At 53.4% G+C, this 27,657-nt stretch overlaps 1 protein-coding gene across 1 annotated transcript in view; it reads right to left on the bottom strand.

Moving 5' to 3' along the window:
• SDK1 (sidekick cell adhesion molecule 1) overlaps positions 1-27,657 on the bottom strand; it is a 136,810-nt gene that overhangs the window by 44,599 nt on the left and 64,554 nt on the right. The window contains exons 10-14 of the mRNA XM_025380758.1: positions 17,845-17,960; positions 15,572-15,758; positions 13,342-13,479; positions 2,848-3,009; positions 1,741-1,866 (exon numbers count right to left, since the gene is read on the bottom strand). Coding sequence (XP_025236543.1) covers positions 1,741-1,866; positions 2,848-3,009; positions 13,342-13,479; positions 15,572-15,758; positions 17,845-17,960 — 729 coding nt within the window. The remainder of the gene's footprint in view (positions 1-1,740; positions 1,867-2,847; positions 3,010-13,341; positions 13,480-15,571; positions 15,759-17,844; positions 17,961-27,657) is intronic.

Below are 27,657 nucleotides of genomic sequence, written 5' to 3'. Positions count from 1 at the left end.
TTTTTTTTTTTTTTTTTTTTTTTTTTTGAGACGGAGTCTTGCTCTGTTACCCAGGCTGGAAGAGTTGATGAAGAAATCAGTGCTTTCCCTGGATATGGGGAGGAAAGTGTCTGAAGTGGTTTCTTAAGTCTGGGCTGCTCCCTGTCACTGGCCCCCTCCCTCTTGACTGCCACAAAGCCTCAATTTGGCCCCAGACCCCACATATCTCAGCTCCTATCAATCTCCGAAAGTGTTCTTGAATCAAAGTCATTAGTAAAGGGCCAGCTGGCTGTGCGAGGGGCCATGGGCTTTTACAGGCAGTGACCACTGCTAAACTCACATCCTTTACCAACTCAGGACCCTCTGTTTCCGCAACAGGACAGACACCCTGCTCAAAAGATACTCTCAGGGTCCCCCAGGGGAGCATGTCTGGATTTTCGAGTTCTTAGGTCAAAGAAATGTTCATATTGCCTTTGGCTTTTTCACACTTAGGCAATAAATTTTTCCTTAGAAGTTTCTAGAAGGAGGCCAGGTGTGGTGGCTCAGGCCTGTAATCCCATCACTTTGGGAGGCCGAGGTGGGTAGATCACTTGAGGTCAGGAGTTTGAGACCAGCCTGGCCAACATGGTGAAACCCCCTCTCTACTAAAAATATAAAAATTAGCCGGGGATGATGGTGGGTGCCTGTAATCCCAGCTACTCGGGAGGCTGAGGCAGGAGAATTGCTTGAATCCGGGAGGCGGAGGTTGCAGGGAGCTGAGATTGCGCCATTGCACTCCAGCCTGGGTGACAGAGTGAGACTCCGTCTCAAAAAAATAATAATAAATAATAAAGAAGTTTCTAGAAGGCACTTGTAACTAATAATCTTTCAAAAGCAATTTGGTGGGGGAGGAGGGAATGAGTGTCCTGACACAGTGACAGAGGTACCTTTGGGGTCTTTCCTCTTGGTCTAACAGCCTCTTTAAATATTAGACTAAAGCAGTTCCGAGCACCGTGGTCCCTCTGGCAGGCAGGGTTTGATGGCTCGCTTCCTGAATAGTGTGCCTGACACATCACATATTTTCATGCTCAGATGTTCATGATTAACTGTGCAACCATCTGAAGGTCATACTGGAGCTGTTCCGTGCTCTCCGTGTTAGGTGATACCCTCTAGCTCCCAGCAGTCATATCCAATGCACCCGATCAGAAACTCATTTCCCAATAATGCCCATCCTCAGTTATTAAAGGGAAATGGAAGGAAAGGTGAAACAAATTCTGCTGGTGAATAGGGCTGGAAATGGATCTTAGACCTCATTTTCGGAAGCCTAAAAAAATGAAGCAAACGATGTGTCGCTTTCGCTATTAATAAGAATCTTCGTATTATCAGACACAAGCACGACGCTTTCCATCTCGGCTGCAAACATTTAGAACCCTGACATAAGTCCCTGAAAACACTCACGGATGAGTTCGAAAATGCCTTTTAATGTCCCTAAGTTCTCATTCACCTGTTTCTAGGAATAACCATTATCATCCTAAGTAAGTGTCCTGGGGCTAAAACATCCCAAATCCAAGGCCCTTAAGGTGAACGGCACAGCTGTGACTATGAAAACTCGGGGGGAGTTGAGTGAGCCATGAACATCTTCTTTCAGCAAAACCGCCCTGTTGGTCTCAGCTTTGTTGGGGGGAAACGCTGAAAGAGAAAGTGATGGAAGCCCCAGCCACAGCCTTAGAAGCATCGCCGTCAGCTGGACTGAGACCCCGTTTGTGGGGCCTGCCACCCTACCTGAGGGCCGGGCCTCGATGATGTAGCCTGTGGTGGGTGTGTCGCCGGAGTGTCCCTCAGTCCACTGCAGCGTCAGTTCAGAGGCGGACTTGGTGACCAGGACATCTCTAGGCGAGCCTGGGGACCCTGCGGGATAAAGAAAAGAGAGGTGAGGCATCAGCCCTGGGGCGTTCACATCCCACTGTGTAAGATTTCACGGTGGGGGTCAGACTGGTCGAGGCTGCAGAGTGTCTGGGCAGGTTACTTAGCCTCACACAGCCCTGGTTTTTCATCTTAAAAACAGGGAGGCAAGGCCAGGCGTGGTGGTTCATGCCTGTAATCCCGCCAGTTTGGGAGGCTGAGACAGGTGGATCGCTTGAGGCCAGGAGTTTGAGACCAGCCTGGGCAACATGGTGAAAACCCGTCTCTACAAGATACAAAAAAATTAGCCAGGTGTGGTTATGCACGCCTGTAGCCCAGTTACTCGGGAGGCTGAGGCAGGAGGATCACTTGAGCCCAGGGAGGTTGAGGCTGCAGTGAGCTAAGATCGTGCCACCGCACTCCAGCCTGGGTGACAGAGTGAGACCCTATCTCAAAAAACAAACAACAACAAAAAAACCTGAAGAGGGCATGAAAGAGCTGGCGCATGCAGGGCGCCCCGCACTGTGCCTGGGACTAAGCAGCACTCCCTGAATGCCAGTTCTGCCGCCCACGCCTTCCTGTCTTTAAACAAAGGGCAGAACAGTTGGGTAAGCGGGAAGTTACATGCTTCTTCCCCATGACCTGGAAAACTTTAAAATGTTCTGATTTATTTCAAGTGCCAAATTCAGTTATTTTTCCCTTAAGATTTCTCCAAAAAAAAAAACAAAAACAAAAAAAACAACTACTAAAACTTTACATGCTTAATATTTAAGAATTTGCTCATGGATGTAACAAGTCCACCTGCAAAGTCCATGTTGACACGTGCTTTTGAAGACATCCATGTTCCCCAGACATCACCGATTTGATGCCAGCTCTCAGCCACCTGCATCTCCTTGCTGAGCATGTAGACGGCTCCCAGCTCAGTGAAGCAGGAGACGGGAGGCTAAGGTTGCAACTGACATCATCTGCCCCTGGAGTCCCACTTACCCTCGGCTGGCCCGGCTGTGACGTTGGCTTGGAGCTCAGGCCCGTAGGTGATGGTCCGCGCTTGGACACGGAAGAAATAGGTCACCCCCTTGGTGAGGTCCCGCACCTTCAGCCAGCGCTGCCAGTTCCCTCTCACTTCCACAGTCACCACCTTGCTCACCCCTGCAGCCGCCAGAGGCAAAGGAAAGAAGGGCGTTCAGCCTGGAGAAGCAACTGTGCACCGTCTGTTCTGTTGCGATAACAAGAAAAGTGGTCCCCGCAGTTTGCTAAGGAAGTATTTCTTACAATTAGGAGGAGTTTACGTGGTGATAATAGCCAATTTTCAGCACAGATAAGTGTAATTAGAGCTTAAGCTTGATAAGTGGGTGCTGACAAAGAAAAGAACTGAGGCTTACAACACAAAAGGGGGAGGCTGCTGTTTCAGGAATGGTGTGAGGGAGGAGCTGGGTGGGGTGGGGGGCGGCGGTCCTGCCAGTCTCCAGGTTGGACACTCCGGGGAACGTCCCTTCCCACTTAGCTCTGAGTTGTGCAAAGACTGCAAGCTTCCGGACACAGTCACGAGGGAGGGGAGTGATAGGGTTTGGCTGTGTCCCCACCCAAATCTCACCTTGAATTGTAATAATCCCCAGGTGTCAAGGGTGGGACCCAGGGGAGATAACTGAATCATGGGGGCAATTTCTCCCATTCTGTTCTTGTGGTAGTGAATAAGTCTCATGAGATCTGGTGGTTTTATAAATGGGAGGTTCCCCGCACACGCTCTCTTGCCTGCCACCATGTCAGACGTGACTTTGCTTCTCCTTTGCCTTCCACTATGATTGTGAGGCCTCCCCAGCCATGTGGAACTGTGAGTCCATTAAACCTCCTTCCTTTATATATTAGCCAGTCTCAAGTATGTCTTTATTAGCAGTGTGACAACAGATTCATACAGGGAGCGTATACAAGACCTAGGAAGATACTCCATCTAGTTAGACCCCACAAGAAGGCTGCAGCCTGCCTGGGTTGGCCAGCTTGTGGCCTACGGGCCTCAAATGAGTCATCAGAACTTTATCTGTGGACCTTGAAGCAAGGATTAAAAAAATTAATTTTTCACTACAAGTATTGATGCCTTGATTTAGAGGACGATGGCAACATAAGAGACAAAAGTACTCAAACCTATGTGACGTTATAAACAAGTGATCGTGCAAAAGTCTTGCTGGTTGTATTACCTAGAAATAGAAAATGGAGATTTCACATTTTGGGAGAGAGGATAAATACTGAAAATTTCACATATGCAGCATTTTCCAGAAGGAAAAATAAAGTTCTTTGGTTACACAAGTTTGAAAATGATGCATTAAAAAAAAAAAAAAGTTAGACAAGTTCTCTCAACTGTCAGACTTCTCAGAACTTTCAATAGATTTCTCTCTACCAGGCAGCTCTTAGAGGAGGATATCAGGATATGGTACTTCCAGGATGGACCGACTGGCAGAGCTCATTTTCCAAGGAGCATCTCTGAGAAGACCTGCCCTCGGTGAGTGGCACCCACCATCCTGGGTCCACCTGCCCAGCCCTGCCCTCCTGCTGTCAGCCCTGAGAAACAGCTGCCCTTGGTGCAGGAGGGCCATGTGCTTCTAGTCAGCACCTGGAATATCCCGGTCACCTCCACTTCAGAAGAGAACAAAGTGCCTTCCTACTACAAAACAGGTCCATCTTTCATCAAAGCAAATTTCCCTTATCCTAAAAATCTCCAAAATACCTTCTAGCTGGTTCAGTGTTTTCATATTATTCCTTTCATCAAACATGTATTCAGCTAAATCATTTTCTTCCAAATTATTTCAGAGCAATTTTGGCTGCTTTTTTTTTTTTTGAGATGGAGTCTCACTCTGTTGCCCAGGCTGGAGTACAATGGTGCGATCTCAGTTCACTGCAACCTCTGCCTCCTGAGTTCAAGCAATTCTCCTGCCTTAGCCTCATAAGCAGCTGGGATTACAGGCGCATGCCACCATGCTAATTTTTGTATTTTTAGTTTCACCATGTTGGCCAGGTTGGTCTTGAACTCCTGACCTCAAGTGATCCGTCCACCTCGGCCTCCCAAAGTGCTGGGATTACAGGTGTGAGCCACCATGCCTGGGGCCAATTTTGGCTACTTTTGAGTGACCCTCCAAATCTGGGTTTTCTAGAGCCTGACCCTGACCTTCCACTGCTCAGAGAGGTGACGAGGACGACAGTTTGTGCACACAGTGACTGTCATCAGCACACAAACTGGGTCCTGTCCAATGTAAAGTGATTCTAGGAAGCAACTGTTTTTGTTTTGTTTTGTTTTCATTGTTGTTAAAAATGCCTTCCTTCTCCCTGGAGCAAAAACAAACCCATGAACAGATTTTGTAAATTCTATCCCAACAGGAGGCAGAGCCAGGCTGGCCTTCTCCCCATCTCAGGTGTGTCAGAATTGTATTTATTTAATCAATTTTTAAACCATGCCCTGCACTACAAAGCCTCAGGGTACAATCCCATAAACCACCACCATTTAAAACATTTTAAAACATGTGAAAATAGCTCTGCCATAAAATCGGATTCTCAAGCACATGGCTCAGTGCTCAAATGGCCTGGTGCTCCGGGTGGCCTGGTGCTCTGGGTGGCCTGGTGTTCTAGGTGACCTGGCACTCTAGGCGTTATGCTGCTCCAGGTGACCTGGTGCTCTAGGAAGCCTGGTGCTCCAGGTGGTGTGGCACTCTGGGTGATGCAGTGCTCTGGGTGGTGTGGTACTCTGGGTGGTGTGGTGCTCTGAGTGGTGTGGTGCTCTGGGTGGTGTGGTGCTCCAGGTGGTGTGATGCTCCGGGTGGCCTGGTGCAGGTGGTGTGGCACTCTGGGTGATGCAGTGCTCTGGGTGGTGCGGTGCTCCAGATGGTGTGATGCTCCAGGTGGCCTGGCGCTCCAGGTGGCGTGACGCTCCGGGTGGTGAGGACGCTCCGGGTGGGGTGGTGCATGTTGTGGGTGGTGTGGTGCTCTAGGTGGTGTGATATTGTGGGTGGCGTGATGCTCCAGGTGGTGTGATGCCCTGGGTGGCCTGGTGTTCCAGGTGGTGTGATGTTGTGGGTGGTGTGGTGCTCCAGGTGGCGTGACACTCTGGGTGGGGTGGCGCTCTGGGTGGTGTGATGCTCCAGGTGGTGTGACGCTGTGGGTGGGGTGGCGCTCTGGGTGGTGTGGTGCTCCAGGTGGCCTGGTGCTCTGGACAATGTGATGCCTCAGGGGTTCCAGGAGTGTTCCCTAGGTGACGGGGACAGCCCTGGGCTCTGCCCAGCACACAGGATGAGCTACGACTGTGTTCCCAGTGGAGTGACTAGAGGAGCTGCTAGTACCGGGTAAATGCTGTGCCCTCTACTTCCCTTGGGCTGACCGGTCAGTGCCTGGCCAGGAGTTTGCAGATGTCTGCCCCAGGCACAGCCCTGGTTCTGGGTGAGGAGGCATGGAAAGAGGTCAGAGGACCCCACAGAGCCCCTACCAGGTGAGATCACCGTTTACTTTGTAACTATCTTTACCACATTTTAAAATATTTTGTCCTCACAATATACTTCAAGTAGCTAGCAATTCACACACACACACACACACACACACACACACACACACAAATATAAACATACGGATCATTTCGTGGCAGTCTTTCTGAGAGAACCACCACGACCACAGCAAGTGAATATAATTCCAGCCCAAATCAAGGACGCCTGATGTTTCACTGCGTTTGCAACCGTTTCTCTGGGACACGCACAGACTCCATGAGCATGTAAAATATTGAAAGTCACAGGGAGGTCGAGTTACCGCTTTTGTGCTTCCACGTGGGGAATCCTGATGCAACAGTGAAGGGGTGAGGGTCCGGATTTTTCAGCGAGTCCCCCATGCAGGCACAGCTGTCTCCTGGGGACCTCGGGGAGGAGCAGACAGGAGTGCAGCCCCTCCAGGTGAGAGCGGGAGCAGCGGCCGTGGGGCGAGGCCGGTCCGGGTGTGGAGGTGCAGGGTGGTGAGGGCTGCACAGTGTGACCTCCATGGGGTGCACGAAGCTGCTCTGCTTTTTCCTAGTCATTGCTTTCTGTTCAACCACCCTGCCCTTGGCCACACTCCATCGTGGGGCGTTGTGGCCCTTTTCAGGCTATCCCGGCATCCTCCCACATTCAACAGAGAGTTCACTTCCTCCCTTCTCCAGCCCCAGCAGGCCAAGAAGCTCAGAAAACACCGCAGGCAGAGCAGCCGCCAGGATGAGTGCTTCCTGAACCACCATCCTGCCAAGGCTGACTGTGAAATCTGCAGAGTCAGCTGGGAGGAAGAGAGAATGCAGGAACGGGGATGGGAGTGAGTCTGAAGCCCACTGCCTGCTCCCTGTGTGAGGCTGGGCAGGGCATGTGGTCTCTGCGGAGTCCTCAGTTTCTTCCTCTGGTCTGAGGTTGGCAGCGCTTACCTCATAGGCCCACAGTGAGGAGTGGGGCGTAGGGAGGATGAGTGGGAGTGCCCAGCTGAGAATCAGGACCCCAACTCTGACTGTTGTGTAAGAACGCATAACAGGTGCTCCGTGATCAGCATGGACTCCTCACTCGCTGTACCTCTCATGCACCAAACCACTCCAGAACTGAGTGACTCAAAACCACCACCACCGAACCAGCTCCCGGTCCCACGGGGCCGTCCTTTGGCCGGGCTGGCCTGCACTGGACTCAGCGTGTGTCTGCGGTCACACAGTGAGTCTCACCGGGGGTTGGCTGGCCCAGGTGGCCCCTCTCTCATGCTGGGCCATGGGTGGCTGTTGCCCCAGAGGCCAGCCCAGGTGTGTTCACATGGTGGCTGGGTTCCAAGGGCAGCAGGAGGACCAGGGTGCCTCCCAGGTGCAAACACGTTTGAATCCACTTGCCTCACGACGGCTGTTGTCCCGCTGGCTAAAGCGAGTCCCATAGCCCAGCGCAGAGTCAGTGTGGGGAGACTCCGCCCACAGGCCCGGACTCAGGAGAAGCGAGCAATGGGCCCCTCCACCTCTGCCTGCACTACCTTCACCACCCACCAATTGGGAATCTTCATCAGAGGCCACTGCTCCGGCCCCCAGATGAGATACATGCCGACTCAGTGAGTCTGATCTGCCATCCTCTCTTGGTCCACATTCTTCTTTTGGCGTGTGTGGCTGTGGGATGTGGCTCGTTGGACAGGCCTGCGATTACTGTCTTGGCGAGCCAGGGTTCTGGCCAATACCATCGGGGGAGGCAGGCAAGTGCCAGGGTCCCGAGGTTCTGCTGGCATTCATGGTGAGCCAGGGCCTTCCCCAGGCAGCCATGAGGTCCACCTGGGTGGCGCCAGGGGGGACAGGGTTGCTGAGTCCTGCCCGAGGGAGAAGCCAGGAGGGGTCTGGAACTTACAGCCACACTCAGGCTCATCCCGGCTGGAGTCAGACCACGGGAGATGGTGCCTGCAGCCTGATGGTGTTGGGGCAGGAAAGACCCCGGCGGGGACCCCATGTCTTAGTCAGAGCCAGGTGTCGTGTCTAGAGACAGCTGTACAAGGCCGTTGGGTGGGGGCTGGACACCTCATGTCACTAGCACCACTGGGCAGCCCATACCTGGATCCGCTGCTTGACTGACGTGAAGGAATCAGAAGTCTGGAACATGCCCAAGCCCCCAACAAGCCCAAACGTGGGGGGTCTGCATGGCTTGTTCTTCCTGATACCCGGGGAGGTCTGATGAAGCTGTTTCTGCTGAGATCCTGGCCGCCCCTCACCCTGCAGAGCCAAGGAGGAGCCCCGAAGCAGGACAGTGCTGATCCCCTCTCGCTCTAATCTCCCAGCACATTGCCTTGGTTGCAAAGCCAGGAAAATCCAGGCTGAAGGAACCAGACCTTTGCAACAGACAAAAGAGACAAGGCTGGTGACGGATGGTCTTGTTTGTGAAAAGAGGCGAAAATGGGTGTGACTAAAGTGACTCCACCTGTTGTCATCCAGGGGCGTGACAGGCCCCACACTCGGCCATGCAGCCAATGATTTGTCTAGAATATAAAATGCTTTAGTGACTCCTCCTCACGCCCCATCTCTGAAGTTCACCTTCACGTTTACTTTCAGACATGCAAGTGCTCCAGACGCTTTCTAACGCACCATGGAGCAGTTTAGGCCTTGGCTCTGGACTCAGAACACCTGGGTTCAAATCCCAACCCTCTTCATCATTTTTGAAATGAGAGGCCTTGGGCAAACGTCTCTGTGGCTCTGAGCCCAATCTCTTTGTCTGCAGGAGAAGAAGAAAAGCTGCAGCCACAACGTAGAGCTGTTCTGAGGATCTGGAGATAGCGGATATTAAGTACTTAGCACAGTGCCTGATGGGAGCTCAACCAACATCACTTGTCGCTGTGATTATACCCGGGAGGTGCCTGTGTATAGCGAGAACACAGAATGCCCGTGTGAGCGGGACGTCTAAAAATCTTCTGAATGCTTTCAATTTCCCAGTGACGCAAACACTGTCATGAAACAAGAAACGGCAACATTGGAAACACAAGGGAAGCCAGGTGTGTTGGGTCTTGTCTCTGGGAGACTGGGCTGGGAGGAAGGTTTGGTAGGAGCCGAGAAGCAATTCTAGGGGAGTAAAAGTACAGAGAGAGGAGCACCCAATGCATCGAGGCCCCTGTGAGAGGAGGGAACCAACACATCAAGGCCCCTGTGAGAGGAGGGGAACCTACACATTGAGGCCCCTGTGAGAGCAGGGGACACAATACATCAAGGCCCCTGTGAGAGGAGGGAACCAACACATCAAGGCCCCTGTGAGAGGAGGGGAACCAACGCATCGAGGCCCCTGTGAAGAGGGGAACCAACGCATCGAGGCCCCTGTGAGAGGAGGGGAGCCAACGCATCGAGGCCCCTGTGAGAGGGGGGAACCAACGCATCGAGGCCCCTGTGAGAGGAGGGAACCAACGCATCGAGGACCCTGTGAGAGGAGTGGAACCAACACATCTAGGTCCCTGTGAGAGGAGGGAACCAACGCATTGAGGCCCCTGTGAGAGGAGGGGAACCTACACATTGAGGCCCCTGTGAGAGGAGGGGACACAATACATCGAGGCCCCTGTGAGAGGAGGGGAAGCAACGCATCGAGGCCCCTGTGAGAGGAGGGAACCAGCGCATCGAGGCCCCTGTGAGAGGAGGGAACCAGCGCATCGAGGCCCCTGTGAGAGGAGGGGAACCAACGCATCGAGGCCCCTGTGAGAGGAGGGAACCAGTGCATCGAGGCCCCTGTGAGAGGAGGGAACCAGCGCATCGAGGCCCCTGTGAGAGGAGGGGACACAATACATTGAGGCCCCTGTGAGGGGAGGGAACCAACGCATCAGGGCCCCTGTGCGGTACTTCTGATTGGGTAATGACCCATGGAATGGCCTTGCCTGGAATGAAGTACTTTTTTTTTTTGAGACAGAATCTCACTCTGTCACCAGGCTGGAGTGCAGTGGCGCGATCTCAGCTCACTGCAGCCTCCACCTCCTGGGTTCAAGCCATTCTTCTGCCTCAGCCTCCCGAGTAACTGGGACTACAGGCACATGCCACCATGCCCGGCTAATTTTTGTTTTCTTTTTCCTTTTTTTTTTTTTTTTGAGCTGGAGTCTCACTCTGTTGCCCAGGCTGGAGTGCAGTGGCGCGATCTCGGCTCACTGCAACCTCCGCCTCCCAAGATTAAGCAATTCTCTGCCTCAGCCTCTGGAGTAGCTGGGATTACAGGTGCGTGCCACCCACCACGCCTGGCTAATTTTTTGTGTTTTTAGTAGAGACGCAGTTTCACCATCTTGGTCAGGCTGGTCTGGAACTCCTGACCTCGTGATTCACTCGCCTCGGCCTCCCAAAGTGCCGGGATTACAGGCGTGAGCCACTGCGCCCGGCCAGTTTTTGTATTTTTAGTGGAGACAGGGCTTCACCATGTTGGTGGGGATGGTCTCGATCTCTTGACCTTGTGATCTGCCCACCTCGGCCTCCCAAAGTGCTGGAATTACAGACGTGAGCCACTGCGCCCGGCCCATGAAGTACTTTCTCACAAGACTAAGAGTAGCAGCCCAGGAGAGAAGCCCAGAGGCGCACACCATGGAGTTTCCAGAGAGATTCTGTAAATCCATCAACACAGAAGACTAGGGAGCAGAACCAGTTACTTATTTGAAGAAGAGTGGGAAAACTTGAGCTGTTTTTGATTAGGAAGGACTTATAGGTTAATCAGAACTATGATGCTTTCACAGTCATTTCTCATTTGAATGGTTCTCGTTGGTTATGACCCTTGAAAAGGCATTTGTAACATAGGCTCATGAAACCTGTGTGTATCTCCAAAATTCTGTTTCTCCCTGCGTGACAAGCGAGACCAATGGGCATGCCTGCTTCTGGGCCTCTGCTGTGGGACCTTGAAGGCAGTCTCGTCCAGGCCCCCTGGCTCCCAGGCAGGAGCTGGGTTTCTCGGAAGGTCATGACAGATCCCGGTCGCCCTCGAAGCTACCACACTAAATCCATGTCCCTCCCGTGCCCTCTCTGCCGGTTCAAAAACCACGCCCACATCTCACCTGTACTGTTATTTACCAGAGTCCATCGATTGTCTAAGGCGTGATTTTTTTTTTCTTTCTTTCTTTCTCGGATTTTCACATCTCTGACTTGGGATGCAGCTCCGAATTGATGATACAAAAGTACTGGGCCCTAGTTTATTGGGAGCATTTTTTCTTTCTGAGCACTTCATAAAATAACGATGAATCTTACAGGGGACGGCATCTGAGATTCGGTGAAATAAAAATCTAGTGCTTAAATTTTCTTCATCAAATCAACTCCCTGTTTCATCTAAATGTGCTTATTTTAAAAGGAAACTTTTATCACTGCTTTAAACGGAGCGCCGATATTCTTTGATGTGCTGCTTGTATTTTTTCCTCCCAGACATTAAATAATCTATAATTTTTACAGTCTGTCTGTGTATATTACAGGGGGAAACTTGCCCTGGGCCGTAAGGCAGAGACAGATGGACTTGTATTTCACCACAGTGTGGTGAGAAAGAAGTGCCCCCCAGACCAGAATCTTTGGTGGACACATTAGTGTCTAGATGGCAGGAGAGAGGGACACAGAAGGCACTGGAATAATACCTGAGCAAGGTGCGCACTGACTCAGCAGGTACAGAGCAACGGCCACGTGCACAGCAGGGCAGACCCACCTGCCCGCAATCCCCATTCCTCCGCTTCGCAGCCAATATCTCACCAGCTCCACCTTCAACACACACCCCTGATCTGATCCCTCCTCCCCTGCCCCCGCACCGTTCCCCTTCTCGCCGCTCTCCTGTAGGATGATGCTACAGCCCCGGCCAGCCTCCTCACTCCCTGGTCTACAGAATCTCTGCCACCCATTCTCCTCTGAGCCACCTGCATTCCACCTTCCGTTTTCACCTGTCACTCATTGTCAAGCCCCTGTCATTGCCTCTCTCAGACTCCTCTGTGTAGGAAACACCTTCCCTGCTCTTCTCTGGAGGCTGTTTCTGGCAGATCTATGAAGTGTGGAGATGATCGATAGCTTCTTTCCATCGTGGCACTGAGACGGGGGATTCGGCCTGAGGGATCCCGGTCTTGGGGAGGTCTGGTCCTCCTGCTTCACTCTCCAGTGGGATATGCCATAGCCCCACGTGCTGTGGCCTGCAGTGTCTGCAACCCACTCACCAAGCTCCAGCCACTGGCACCACCCAAGCTCTGCCCACCGTGGGCCCCTGGATTGGCGGATCCTCCCATTGGAAGACCTTCCCCAGGATTCTTGTGTGTCTGGGCCCTTGTCACTCCGGTCTCTTCCCTAAGCCTCTCGTGTTAGCCCTCCTCTCTTTCCTTCAGAGCATTGATCACACTCGGGCTGTTGTTTGCTGGTTTAATTACCTGTGTGTTACCTCTGCCCTGGACGCAGGAAAGCCAGGGTCCTGATAAACAAGCCAGTCAAGATCCTTGCTTTCCCGGGTCCTTCGATTCCAGGATCTGGAGCAGGTCTTGGCCTTTCCAGCATCTAGAATGGGAGCTTCATAGATGTCCGCTGAGGGGACGGATGAGTGAGGGGAGCACCAGGACATTGTCTAAGACACGGGGATGTCAGCATCCCTCCTAGGATGCTGAAGGTAGCCGAAGGCCCGTGTTGCGGGGCGTGGCTTCAAGCGGAACCTTGGGTGGTCTCAGTCAGCGACCACAGGACAAACATCTCGGGAGGAACAGGAGAGGAACGTCTTGGGTGTGACAGAGACAGGATCAAGAGCGTACATGACACGGCTCCATCGGGAGAGCGCTGTTCTGGTCTCAGAACACAGAGGTCTGGTCTTGGCTCAGCTTTTCCTCACAGGTCTCTGCTGGCGAGTCTCCACTCCCCACGCACTCAGCTCTGGCCCCTTCCAGCTCAGATTCCAAAACCCCCCACTTCAGGTGCCAGAAGGCTCCTGGCCCGCAGAGGTGGTCAGGCGCAGCTCAGTGTGTAGACTGTGGAGGGCTGGGCACTGGCGTGGCCCAGGCTCCCATCTCCCCAACCCCGGGTCTTACCTTGCACAGGGGCCAAGGGCTCGTACACCACCCGATAGCCCTGCAGGATGCCATTGGCTGCCGCAGGCTCACCCCAGGAGACGTTGAGCGTGGTGGAGGTTATTTCTGAGAACGCCAGAAAGCTGGGGGCCCCAGGGGCTGGGAGAATAGAACACAAAGTGACTTTTACGGAGGCTCCTTTATAGATCATATACATACATGTCTGTGCCTCCGTATAGAATAAAAAATGTTATTACATGTTATTTTCAACTCAGTAAAAGCCTAAATGCCATAAAATGAAAAGATTTATTGATCACCTCAGAACTTCCGAGGATCAATCAGAAACGCAGACCCTCCCGAGAAGTGCAGAGAAAATGACAGTGTTTAAACACAAAGGGGCTTGAGAGACAAAACGGCAGAGGCATAAAAATGAATAATAGATGGAAACAGAAAATGAAACGCAGAGAGCTCCATTTTCTAGCAACTGCTGGAGGATTCCAGAGGCTCTAGTCCTGCTCTTTGCGGGAGAGACGGAGCTCTGTGAGGGATGAAGCTTCTCTTGACCCCTCCTGGCCTCTCCCTCAGAGGCCTGGGGGTTTTGGAGGATGCCCCCTGCTCCTGCACGTGAAATTGCCCACGAGACTCTCCCAGCTCTGAGTGTCCCCCTGGATCTGGAGGAGGGAGGCAGCTGGTGGAAACATGTAGCGCTACAGAAGGTCAGGTGTGGCCGGGCACAGTGGCTCACGCCTATAATCCCAGCACTCTGGGAGGCCGAGGCGGGCGGATCACGAGGTCAGGAGATCGAGACCATCCTGGCTAACACGGTGAAACCCCGTCTCTACCGAAAATACAAAAACTTAGCCGGGCGTGGTGGTGGGCGCCTGTAGTCCCAGCTACTCGGGAGGATGAGGCAAGAGAATGGTGTGAACCTGGGAGGCGGAGCTTGCAGCGAGCCGAGATCACACCACTGCACTCCAGCCTGGGCGACAGAGCGAGACTCTGTCCCAACAAAGAGAGAGAGAGAGAGAGAGAGAGAGAGAGAAAGAAAGAAAGAAAAAAAAGAAGGTCAGGTGTGTGGCCAGGGTGATGTGGAACCTGCTGGCAGCTCCCCCTCTGCCTGGGCGCCGTGTAAGGTGGGCGTGTACTGGGGCCGCCCCTACCAGATGGCCTAGATGGGGACCTACTCTTCTCGCCCCAGTGCCCCTCGCTGCTCAGAAGTGCCTGTGAAGTGGCACCCACCCTGCTCCCTCTCTGCCCTCCCTCCAGTCTCTGGATCCCATAGCTACGACCAGCCAGGCCGGCAGTGCTCAACACGGCCCTGCCCCATCTCTGCCCACAGGTCTGCCCGCGTCCTTCCAGCTCAGATGCGGGCACTGGATGAAGCCAAAGGAAGTGGTCCTTGCAACCTGGTTGTGGTCAGCACGTGGGAGTATGATGCCGAGGGGCCCTGATTGCTGGAGTCCTTTGTCTGTGGGTCGGCTGAGCCCACGGGATGTCGGAAGGCCCTGAGCCCTACGTCTCTGCCCACGGCTCCCAGACCTCACTCTCCCGGTCTCTCAGACTTCCAGAATCCTACAGAGGGCCTTGGAGAGCTCCCTAGAGCTGAAGGTCAAGCAGCTTCAAAGCAACCTCCACCTGCTAGGAAACTGAGATGTGCTTGGAAGAGGGGTCTGCTGAGAACAGGCGCTGCGCCCTGTGTGTGGAGATGAGGCCAGAGCAGCGCGGCGCCTGTCCGAGCCCTTGGGACTGCCCTGCGGCATGCACATAGTGAGCAGTCTCCAGGGGTGGTCTGTGGCCCTGAGACCCAGGGGAACACCTGTTGCTGTGGCCTGACTTTGCTGCCTGAGGAGACCCCCCACCCCAGGGATCTGGACACGCCATCAGGCAACCCTGATGAGAAGTTCCCCTCCCTGGAGGAACTGGAATGGATGCTGTCAGTTATGAACGAGGCCTCACTGCAGACTCAAAGCCCTTCCTCCCCTCTGAATCTCCAGGGCTCTGGAAAAAAACACGTATTGCTCCAACCCACCTAACATGTATTTAGTGCCACTGTGTAACCAGTCTGAGGCCGGGCACAGGGAGAACAAACGAGCCAAACCCAGTGCTGCCCATCCAGACACTCCCAGCTACACAAAAGGTGTTGCCTTCTGCCTGGGTGGGCCAGGAACCACTGTGTGAGGGGACCTGAGCTGGCGCTCTCAAAACACGTGTCCAAGGAGGCCTGCCCAAAGGAAACCCGCCTTCCTCCTACCCGCCTGGTGGGTGCGCCCCTGCCGGGGGTCACTCCTGGGCCCATCTCCAGCGGCGTTGAAGGCTGATATGCTGACCAGGTACTCGGTATGGCTGGTCAGGTTCTTCAGCCTCACCACGGGCTCGGGGAGGAACAGGACCTTCATTTTCTCCGTGTCGTTCTGGCTGTCTGCCTCCCAGTAGTAAATCTGTTAGGAAGAGCAAGAGGTTGGGGTGGCCCCTGGGGAAGCCTTCCAGGAAGGGAGGCCACTGAGTGTAAGGTCAGAGTGAGGGGGTGAGCTGGGTTCTGGGGCGAGCTGTGCCTGGGTGGGAAGGTGGAAAGGCTCTCTCCTGGAGGAATCAGGGAGAAGCTGAGGCTACTGTGCACCGACGGGGACCCCTGGCTGCTAATATTGCTTGGGAGATGCTGTTTAGCATTTTCCTGATGTTCATCTAGGGTTTGAGCACTGCCTCATTAAACAAAGTGCTGCTGAAGATGAGGTCTGAGGACGGAAGGGAAGCTTCCTTTCGGCTGCCGATGACGTGCCTTTCCTTGCAGACCTAGCTCTGTCAGTGTTTTGATTTTTGGCCTCTCCCTCTCCCCCATCTTCTGGAGAGAAGGGAAGCCATCCCGTGTCCACCCTGTGCTCTGAGCTGTGGTGAGAACAAAGCCCCCAACTCCTACGATGTGTTCCCACATTTTGTTCGAGCCGACATTTAAGTTTTCCTCAATATGGCAACATACTTTGGAGATGACAGCAATCAAAAACAACAGGCAGGAGAACCATGTTGGGCTCAGGGCTGCTGGGAAGGCCTCATTCCTCTGGGGTGCCATTTCCTCTTGTCTAGCTTTTATGTGCTTGTAGTTGAACTTGATGCCCAAGCACAAAGGTTTAAAGAGGTTGCCAGAATTGCTTCCCTAGACAGCTGGCCGGAAACCATCGCTGCCTCCGGCCAGTGCCAGCCAGGCTGCCTAAAGACAACACCAATCAGAAGACCTACCTTGGCTCTGTGGGTCTAAACCACGGCCAGGCTGTTAGAGCGGCTTGCCCGTGTGAAAAGGCAGCACGGAGGCTTCGGGGCGGCAGCCTGGAGCGCCCCGGGGCTGGCACGCCTGCCTCACACACCCGCCTGCCTCGCTCCTGCTGGGCAGGCCCTGGCAGGTGAGCATCACTCATTTCCACCTGCAGGATGCAGCGGGCTTCTGCTCACTGAACTGACCGTCTAAGATCTTCTGCTCGCCCAGGCCTTGCTGACTTGAGATCAATATCCAAGTTCAATGTCTTTATCATTAAGGAAATTAGAAAACATATTTTGGACATACATAAATAGCGCCATGCCTCCAAGCTCATGGGGCTCTCCATTAGCTCATTCATCACTGAAACAGCCCTGCCATGGAGGAAGGTATTAATTTTCATAACACACCTGCAAAAATCATCTTTAAATGGACATTTAATTGGTCTCTTAGTCATTAGGGGAGGCTAGCCCACAGAATCTGATGACTGATCGACTTGGACCCCGGCAGAACAGACAGGGAAATTCATTCCGGAGAAGGATGGGGGCGTTTTCAGGGCACAGACCCGGGATGCTTAGGGGCCCTGCACTCTCCACAAAGGCCAGGCCTCAGGGATGGGATGCCACTAGGCGCTTCCTGACCCCTGGATAACCCAGCCCTACATAACGATTCCTCATTCGAGGCTCTCCTGTTACGGCCTGCTGCCTTTCTTTCTCCCCATCTCTAGACCCTCCAGTGATTATGGGCGGTTCTCAAAACGGGGTTCCCAGGGACCTCACATCTGGGACCTTGTGAGGAATGCGATTGGCGGGCCCCACCCTGGACCGACTGAATCAAGGGACTCGCTCAGTGTCCAACTGTGACCCAAGGGCCTGTCTGGGATGGGGAATCTGGTCTCTTCCAGGCGCCCTGTGTTCTTTTATTGTCAGCCAGTGTAGTGGGGGCTCCAGAATGGGCCCAGGAAACGGAAGGATTCCCCAGCCAGGCCATGCGCCCAGAGTGGGGAGAAGCTGCTGGATGAACAAGGGCCCCCAACCTGGGTTGTTCTGTGGTGGGCACAGCCAGCCGCACAGTGAGCCTGCTCCCCCGTGATGCCTTCCACCCACAAGCAGCTGTGACCATAGCTAAGAGGCCAGGTCCAGCCAAGCTCTGACGCTTGGGCCCCAGCTCTCCAGGCCGAGCGCCTGCAGGGTCTGCTGCTGACAAAGCAGTGGGCAGGACCACGTGAACCAGGGGTGCGCCACTGAGCCGGGGGAGGCAACCGCACGGGAGGGCCTTGCCTTGTAGCCTTGGATGTTCCCATTCTGGCTCTCCGGGGGCGGTGGGTCCCATGTGACCTCCAGCTGGCTGGCCGTGAGCGGGGTCACCTGCACGTTCTGCGGGGCCATGGCCGGGGCTGAGGAAAGAGCAACATGGAGAGAAGCTGAGATGTTCATTCTGAGCCGGCCCGGACCCTCGCCCACACACCCACGGGGCTCACGCATGCCCTAGTTCCGCTGGGAACCACGTGAGAGATTCTGCCCTGGGCCGCCACCCTGGCTTAGGAGGCCTTGGACAGTTATGTCCTGGGATCCATGGCTCTGTGTCCCCGCCAAGAGCTCTCAGCTCTTTTTTGCCAGGGAAGACCGCAAATCCTTCCCATATGATGTTCTTAAATGCATACAATAAAATATATAGAATTGCACAGAAAAATGATTATACCGAGATACAGTTAGCAGAGTATTTGAAACCAAAAGTATGAGATCGTAATCCACGTGCTTCTTGGTTAATACCTGACCAGGCTTAGGGGCTGGTCTGATGGCTGCTGTGAGATCAAAGCATTGATGGGTGAGGATGTTAACTTGAGGTCCCAGCAATGCCTGGGACGTGACAGGGTCACCATGGCTCTGTCGGCGAGGGAGTCACAGGACTCCTGACTGCTGTGGTTTTTGTCACTGATATTCCTGATTGAGATTAGAGAAAAGATAGCTGTGTTGCCATGACAGGTTCAGGCATCCCTGGCTATGAAGACCCCATCTAGATGAAGTTCGTCCAGACACAAAGAGCTGTCCCTACAAGAGGGACAGGGAGCTCTGATGTCTGAGAATATGGCTGCACCTTGCTCTCTGAGGCCAGCTCTGGCTTCAAATTCTGAGGATCCAGTCTTCACCTCTAGCCCCCTCGCTCCCCCTGGGGAGGAGCTCACTAGGGTATCGTCTGCGTCTGCAGGGCTACATGGTGCATGCAAACCAAAGGACACACGAGGATGGTGTGGCCGCGCCTCCGCACCTCACCACACCGCCATTAGGGGTGTGGCCGCGCCTCCGCACCTCACCACACCGCCATTAGGGGTGTGGCCGCGTCTCCGCNGTGGCCGCGCCTCCGCACCTCACCACACCGCCATTAGGGGTGTGGCCGCGTCTCCGCACCTCACCACACCGCCATTAGGGGTGTGGCCGCGCCTCCACACCACACCGCCATTAGAGGTGTGGCCGCACCTCCGCACCTCACCACACCGCCATTACAGGCGTGGCCGCACCTCCGCACCTCACCACACAGTCATAGGGAATTGGGAGCACACACCTGCATTCCAGAACATCTCCGTCCTGTCTACCCCGTGCCAGCTTCACACCATCTTTGAATTCCACGCTGCGCACTTCCTCTTGACAGCCTAGTCTCCGCTACTCCCTCCTCCCACTGGGGCTCTCCTGGCTGTCCATGAGCTGGGCCCTGGGGAGCTCCAGGGCAGCTGTGCCGGGGGCCTGGCTCCTGCAGAGGCCAGCCGAGCACTCCTCTCCACCTGCAGCCGGGGCTGGAGCTGCGGCCCAGGAGTGCAGCCTTTTGACCAAGTCTTTTTACGGACCATTGATGGAGACGATAAAACAGTCGTGTCCGAGGGAGACGGTCCAGCACCCGGCTCTCTGGAGAGGCCTTCTTGGGAGAGACTGACCTCAGGACTCACCCCTTCCCCATCACCCCCTCCCCACTTTCTGCTCTCTCCCCCCAGTGCAGAATAAAATAGTAATTAACACCCACGCAGCCTGACACCAACTATTTATTTTGTTCTAACTGTGTGGTTTCCATATTATCACTGCCCACCCTGCCGTTAATGGAAATGTTAATAGCTCACACCAGGTTGTTGTGACAGACGCTCAGCCTCATTATCAGAAATTCTTATTTACCGCTCCATTAAACAACAGAATCACACAAAAAAACAATTCAATCAAAACTAACTGGAGGAATTTTAACAGCCACATTAATAATCCAAAACATAAATAAAGTTAATGTCTTCTGCATGTTTGCCATCGGCAACTCCATTGCAAAATTACTGTTGTACAATTAAAATGTGAAAGGCAAAATTGAGCGTGGCCATTACCTGGTAGTCGGTGAGACATCGCCCCCCCTCCCCATGACACCCCCAGGGTTTCTTTCCAAAGATGGCCAAACTCAGCACGCCCATGACAGCTCTGGACTTGGATATCTGCCTGTAGGAACCGGTGGAATCTGTGAGCTCCAGGTGAACCCCCAGAAATCAGGGGCCTGCATGCCCCTTTCTCTGGGGTGAACACGAGCTGTACAAAGGCCCCTGGCCCTGTCTCAGGCAGCTGACCCGCACTGCTGTGCCCACCAGCAATGCTGCACCAAGGCACTTCTGGACCGTAAAATTACTGCAGGCAACAAAGCATTTTTTCTTGACACCAGCAGGGAAGAGAGAAATATATGTCAACACTGAGCAAAGCACGTTGGTTTGGAGACTTATTTTTTGGCTCCTGAAAGCCGCTGGGTCTCCACCCTGACAGGAGAACCTGACTTTGAGGAAGGCCCTGCTATTGACAAGCCCCGGTGCAACTCTCATTCTTCGTAAAGCGTGTGCAGTCTGGGAGCCACGGAGCATCTGATTGTCGTTCGCTTTTTATTTTCCCACCTTAGCGTTTGCAGTGTAAGGATGACATACATACCAGCTTGGAAACTTTAAAAAAAAAATACAAGAAATTATTTTTAAAAAGCATTTTAGACCGGCAGTTGCTGGCATCTGCTGATAGGTAGATGGCCTGCAACCAGCATTTAAAGAGTGAGGTGCAAAGCTGGGGTTTTCTCTGGAGTCTCATGCTCAGGCCATGAGGCCATCGTGGAGCTGAGTGACTCGGGTCCTTGCTGTGATGGCTCCTGTACCCTTGCCAGGGGGCCTCTGCAGCCTTGCAGAGGGATCTTGGTGAGGCAATGAGAGATAAGCTTTCAGGACCTCTGGAGGGCCCCTTACCTGACAGCCATCGTGGAATTCCTGACATTTCTGGTATGTTCTGGGATTCTGGCTGATTGCTTGGATGGCCTTGCCTGGTTGGGTGCTGGGGGCTGAGCTGGGCTATGGCATGGCTCTCCCGGGGTCTCCTATCTCTGTGGGAAGGGGTGGGCTGGAGGTTATAGCCAAGCCCCAAGCAGCAGCAAGGACAGCGTTCTGTCGCCTCACCCAGCCTCCCTGGGCTCGCTGTCCCTAACTGGCCAGTGAGCTTCAGCTGGAACAAAAGCAGCCGCTGGGACACAGTGGTTGCCCTGACTTAGTCTTAATTTGCTGGTGGGTGGTAAGCACCAGCAGCTCATGGTTCTACCTCCATGTCCCACCAGACCCAAGGCGAACCTGGGCCCTGCCCGGCAGGCCTGGGCTGCAGCCCCCTCACCTCAGGGTTTAGGAACCTCTGCTAAAGGTAAGGCAGCTGGACAGGCACTGGTGTGGCTCAAACCTCAGGAGAAAAAACAAATGGTTATACATGGCACTTGGTGGAGCAATGGAGGCCTCAGAGAGTGAGGGAAAGTTTTCAGAGCTGTAGGAATTAACTCTGCAGGGAGAATGATGCTCATTCATTCAGCCTGCACCTACTCATTCAAAACATTCACCGTCCACCAGGTGGAAGGTCATCCATCTGATCTGGGGACAGTGACATGGCCCTGTGACTGGTGGTCGCTCCAACTGAGGGAGGACTGCATATTTTCCCCTCTCACCCCACATGACCAAATGATTCACTTTCTGGAGAGTCACATGGCCTGCAACCTTCTCTTCCAGCAGCCCTGAGGCTGGTAGTCACACGGGGGCTTCTCCCCCAGCCAAAGTCTTGGGACGAAAACGGCAGGTAGCAGAAGAGACGATGCCGGCACTCGGAGGGCGGCAGCGGGAGGGACCAGCACCACTGGCAGGACCAGCCCTTGAGGCTTGGAGGTTGTTTGTTATCTCAGCCTAATGCTGCCAAAATCTTCCTGAATATTAACCAGGGTCTAGGCCTGGGGCTGAGGGATAGGTGGACACCAGATGTGAAAGACAAGTTTCACCAGAGAAGGACATGCATCACAATAATCACGGTGCCAGGCAGAGTGTGAGGACAGGGTCAGGGGCCTAGAGAGCATGCCCAACTGGGGATGTGGGTATTTCCTGGAAAGCAGAACATCTGGCTGATCCTTAAATAACAGGGAAGATTTGAGACGTGACAGTGGGTCAGGGAGCAAGGGCACTGCTGACTGTAGAGATGGAAGGAGAAAGAGTAGAGGGGTGGGAACACGGGGTGTGGTGTTCACCTAACGCGGTGTTAGGTTCACATCAGACAGGTGGTCATCCTACTGCTAGAGCCACCCTGTGCCACGCCGGGTGTCTACTGTTGCCAGAACCACCTTGTGCCATGCTGAGTGTCTGTCACTAGAGCCACCCTGTGCCATGCCAGGCACCTCCTATCACCGAAGCCGCCCTGTGCCATCCTGAGCACCTGCTGTGGCTAGAGTGGTATTGGACCAGGATAGACCATGCTAGATTTCTACTTTCAGTTTCTGTAGCCCATTGATTGACTGTTTGGGTAAAGTAAGGTTTTAATGGATAATTTGAGAATCAATGTTAATGTTTTAATATAATGAAATAATTGTTTCTTTATATGATTTTTAAAAAATTGTATATTCCTCAGTTTGCTTTAATGACATCAACATTTTCCTGGTGAGATTCTCTTTCTGATTTCCTGTGGAACTACGGGAAATATAATTCTCTGATCTAATTTACCTTCTCAGCACATCTTGCCAGCAATCTGCTCCCCTGAGAAGGGGGACCTGGAGACAGGCTCTGGGTCTGGGTGATTCTGCAGCTCGGGAGCCCTTCTCGATGAATCAGGAGGTTTAAAGGGATTACCCTGTTTCTACTCAGGTGGGGACAAGTGAGAGTTGGAGACAGAGAACAATGACTCAAGGCAGAAGTGCAAGGAAGCCAGGGGCCGAGCCTGAGCAGGCAACCCAGGAAACGCAGAACCCTCTGTCTGGGCAAGCGCAGAGCCCCAGAAACAAAAGACATGGTGCCCGGTGCACTCCAGCCAGCTGAGCAGCTATCTACCATGCCCACCAGGAGCTTCAGGTCCCTGCATGAGCTGAGGGACATAAGGGCTTTATTGTAACTATTCAACTCTGCCTTCCTATGGCAAAAGCAGCCTCTAACAATCCGTAATGCATGGGCATGGCACTGTTCCAATAAAACTTTGTTTACAAGAAGAAGTAATGGGCTGGATTTGGCCCGAGCTCTTTGCAGCTCACTGCAGCTGTCTGCAGATGCACCTCCTGGTACTCACGCCCTTGGGAATCTTCTTCCCTTGAATGTGGGCTGAATACGTGGCTTGCTTCTAAGGAGTAGAATGTGGCACTGCTGTGACTCAGAAATAAGAGCCTGTGCCTTCTCTCCTGCTTACCCACTCCTGCACTCTGGCCAGCCCATGCTAATGAAGCCAGCTGCCATGTTGTGAGAGGCCCCAAGGGGAGGCCCTTCATGGCAAGGAACTCAAGTCCAACAGTCCACGAAGAATGGAATCCCACTAGCAACTGCATGGGTAAGCCTGGAAACGCATCCTTCCCCGGTCGAACTTTCAGAGAATACCACAGGCCTGGATGACGCTGTGCCAGAAGACCCTGAGGCAGAGGACCTACCGAAGTTGTGCCCAGATTTCTGGCCCACAGAAACCAAGGTAGGAGATGTGTGTTGTTTTAGGTTGCTATGCTGGGATCATTTGTTATGCGGTAACGGATGACTGATACATCCCAGCTGTAGCTCCAGCTCCTCTAGGAAGGTGCCAGCCTCAGCCCAGCCTCTGCACATTCTGAGGGCTCCAAGACTGGCTGGAGTTTGGTGCAGCCCTTGCCATGAATGTTAGATTTCATGGTGTGGGTGTGCAGGTGATAACCCATTGTCAGGGTCCGCATGTCTTTACACACAGCCAGACCCGGCTCAGGGCGGGGCACTACAGGTACACAGAGGAAATCTAAGAGATGCTTCTGGCCTTATTTTGTGGGGCGGGGGGATGGAGTCTCGCTCTGTCGCAGAGGCTGGAGTGCAATGGCACAGTCTCAGCTCACTGCAACTTCCGCCTCCTGGGTGCAAGCTATTCTCCTGCCTCAGCCTCCTGAGTAGCTGGAATTACAGGCGCCTGCCACCACACCCGGCTAATTTTTGTATTTTTAGTGGAGATGGGGTTTTTATTGGCAGGTGAGTCAATGAGGATGACAGAATTCTAGAACTGTGCATGGGTTAATTTGAGTGGTTCTGAGTACAGATGCCTCAAGAACACAGACGAGGAGGAGTTACTGTGTGTTCTAAGTTCCAACTAAGCACAGGGATGTGTGGGGAGAAAGGCAGGGCACTCCAGGTGAGGGGCTGAGGGCAGCACAGGTGTGGCAGCTGGGGCAGGGGACATTCTCCTTCCATAGCCCCAGGGGATGGCCTTAGTCTGCTCTGCTCTGACATGGCAGCTGCAATCCTAACAAACTGAGTGACTTTAAAGATTGTGTTTTAAAAAGCAGTTGTTTCCATAGGAAAAGGCGGTTGAGGCCAGAGAGCTTCAGACTCATGATAACAAACATCTTTGTCCTAGAGATATTTCCATTTTAAAGGTTAGCTCTGAACCCTCAATACTACTAGACAACTCTGGCATTTGATTTCGTCCAGTAATGATCTTTGCTTCCCATCATCAGGGAATAGTGCGTCCACCTTCTCATCAGCTCAATAGCCATCATCTCCCACTGTTATGATAAACAAAGTTAAGAGCCGCTCCAGCCAACCGGCTCTGTGGCTTGCAGACTGTGTTTGCTTCCTGGCCCGTAGAGTGAGTCCCCATCACAGGAAGATCCGGGTCCTCACAGATCATGACGGCATCACAACCACAGCCCCTAACTCATCAGTTGCATTATATGCAGTTTGTACTCGCAAAATTCAACCTGTTGGAGAAAGATTTTATTCTCCTTTTAGAAAACTGAGGCCGGGTACTCTGGCTCACATCTGTAATTCCAGCACTTTGGGAGGCTGAGGAGGGTGGATCACCTGAAGTTAGGAGTTCAAGACCAGCCCGGCCAACATGGTGGAACCCCGTCACTAGTTGAAACACAAAAATTAGCCAGGCGTGGCAGTGCATGCCTGTAATTTCAGCTACTCTGGAGGCTGAGGCAGGAGAATGGCGGGAACCAGGGAGGCAGAGGTTGCCGTGAGCCAAGATTGTGCCACTGCACTCCAGCCTGGGCGACAGAGCCAGACTCTGTCAAAAAACAAAACAAAACAAAACAAAACAACAACAACAACAAAAACAAAAAACTGAGGCTTCAAGGAGTTAAGTCACAGGCCTCAGAATGAGCTCGATCTAAACTTGGATCTGCCTAACTCTAAGGTCCAGGCTGCTTCTCTAAGGTGGGAGTTGCATAACTTTAGGTAAAGGCCCAGATAGTAAGGATGTTAAGCTTTGAGGGATGAAAGGGCTTTGTTGCAACGATTCAACTCCACCTTCTATGGCAAAAGCAGCCTCCAACAACATGCATGGGTGTGGCGGTGTTCCAATAAAACTTTATTTACAAGAACAGGTAATGGGCTAGACTTGGCCCCTGAGTGGTTTGCAGATCCTGCTCTGAGGCAGATGAAGGAAGTACGGGAGGGCTGGGACAAGAGCAGAGGCCATGATCCGGAGATAGTGACTGTGAGCTGGTATGTCAAGTGCAAACAGCCCTGGGGCAGAATTCAAGGCACCTGGCCCAGGTGTCCCAGCCAACACCCTTGCAACCTTGTCCCCATCCTTTAACCCTGGGGCTGTCAGGAGTGCAATGGGAACTGGCAGCAGGCTCTGGCCACTCTGGGAACCCTGTGAGGGGCAAGTGAGGGGTGTGTGTGATGGGTTTGGGCCGCTAGCAGACGGTGGCGCTTCTGTGACACCCTGCAGGTAACGGGAGCTACAGGACATTTCCGCAGAGGCAGGAGACATGACATGAGAGGCCCTACGGAGCAAGTGAGGCGGAAAGGAGGGCACAGGCTGGCTTCACGCCCTCAGGGCCCACGTCCTGAAGCCCTCTGTCTCAGTGCTGATTTGATTCCACAGGGCCTCGCTGCCTTAGATGCAGTGGTCAGGCCTGTGCGTCCTGGTCCCGCCCATCAGCTGAGCGTTCCTGGAGGACCCTCTGAAACCATTCGCACTTTGCTTTTTCTCACCTGAGAAATGAGAGTAACCTTTAAGCCCTGCTTCTGCCTGCGTGTGGCAAGCGCCTGTCATCTATGACAAAGGAGAGACCACCGCAGGCAGCGGGTGGGGGTCTCCCTGAGATTCTTACAGTCCTCCCACATCCGAAGGCCAGGAGCGCCTGGGCCAGAAACCAGGTGATCTCTGGTCCTCGAGGGGAAGGTCAAAGAAACACTGTTTACAAGACCCAGGAGCAAATGGGGGTGGGAGAAACAGGCCAGGACAGCAAAGAGCTGCAGGACAAGCAGACCAACTCAGGAAAGCGAGCCTGACGCCAGCACTAGGCACTCCGCTCCCCTGTACACCATCGCAGAAGCTGCGGATGGGGTTTTACGGCCTCACACGAGTCCGGCCCGGCTGGCTATTAGGCCTTGACCGTGAAGCATCCATTCTGTTTCTCCTTGCGGGAGAATGTTTTCAAATAATTTTTCTTTTTTTTCCTGAGATGGGGTCTCGCTCTGTCTCCCAGACTGGAGTGCAGTGGCATGATCACAGTTCACTGCAGCCTCCACCTTCTGGGCTCAGGTGATCCTCCCACCTCAGTCTCCTGAGTAGCTGGAACTAAAGTCATGCATCAGCATACCCATCTAATTGTTTCTTTCTTTTTTTTTTTTTTTTTCTTCCAGAGATGAGGTCTTGCTACGTTGCTCAGGCTGGTCTCAAATCCTGAGCTCAAGCTATCCTCCCGCCTCAGCCTCCCAAAGTGCTGGGATTATAGGCGTGAGCCACCATGGCTGGTCCCGAGAACTCTTAATGAGGGCAAAGTACCACCAGTCTCTGTTCTGGCCAGCCTGGGTCTCCTTGCTGCTCTAACCCCAGGCGGGAGAGGAGGCCAAGGTTTCATATTTACCCATGTGATCCGCACAGCGGATCATTGGAGGCCACTCCCACTATTTCTGTTTAATAAGATGAAAAGTTAAATACCATGCCCCAACAAGAAGCAAGGCTGGAGTTCAAGTCTAGACGGTCTCATTCCAGAGCCTGACTTTCCTAGCTATGGCCTTAGCATCTCTGGCCTTGTCCTGAAGAGTCAAGGGAAGGAGATAGGCAGCCCTTGTTAGCCAAGAGGCAACATCCATCTGATAAATTTTCTCCGAACGCTTCTCCACTAGGTACCATGAGAAGCACTGGTTCATGAGGGAGGATCTGTGTGCCTGGGATGGCATCAGCCACTTGTCCTCATGTGGTGCATAGTCTAGAGCAGGCCATGGGCAGGTCAGCAGGCAATTCCAGCCCTCAGGGTGGGCTCTGTGCTGGGGATGAGCCCAGAGCACTGTGGGGGTGAGCAGCAGGGCTCCCCCAGGCAGTGCCTGGGCCGAGGAGGGCCCCCCGACCAGGAGCATCCAGGCAGAGACTTGAAGAGTAGAGAGGAGAGTTATGGCATGGAGAGCAAGGGGCAGGGAGGGGTCAGCAGCTGAGGTGGAGGGGGCCGCGTGTTCAAAGGCCCGGGAGAGATGGCACAGCACGTCCGGGGGACTGAATGGCTTTAGAGATCAGAGGTTTCTCTGGGAAGGTTTGAAAGCAGACAGTGAGACTGTCAAAGCTGTACATGAGAGAGATGACTTTGGCTATAGCTAGGGAGTGCACAGGATGTGGGGACCCAGCCTG

The sequence above is a fragment of the Theropithecus gelada genome, chromosome 3, assembly GCF_003255815.1.
Source record: "Theropithecus gelada isolate Dixy chromosome 3, Tgel_1.0, whole genome shotgun sequence".
Classification (NCBI taxonomy): domain Eukaryota; kingdom Metazoa; phylum Chordata; class Mammalia; order Primates; family Cercopithecidae; genus Theropithecus; species Theropithecus gelada.
Note: the sequence above shows the minus strand (reverse complement) of the source record. Positions and strands in the feature narration are given on the sequence as shown.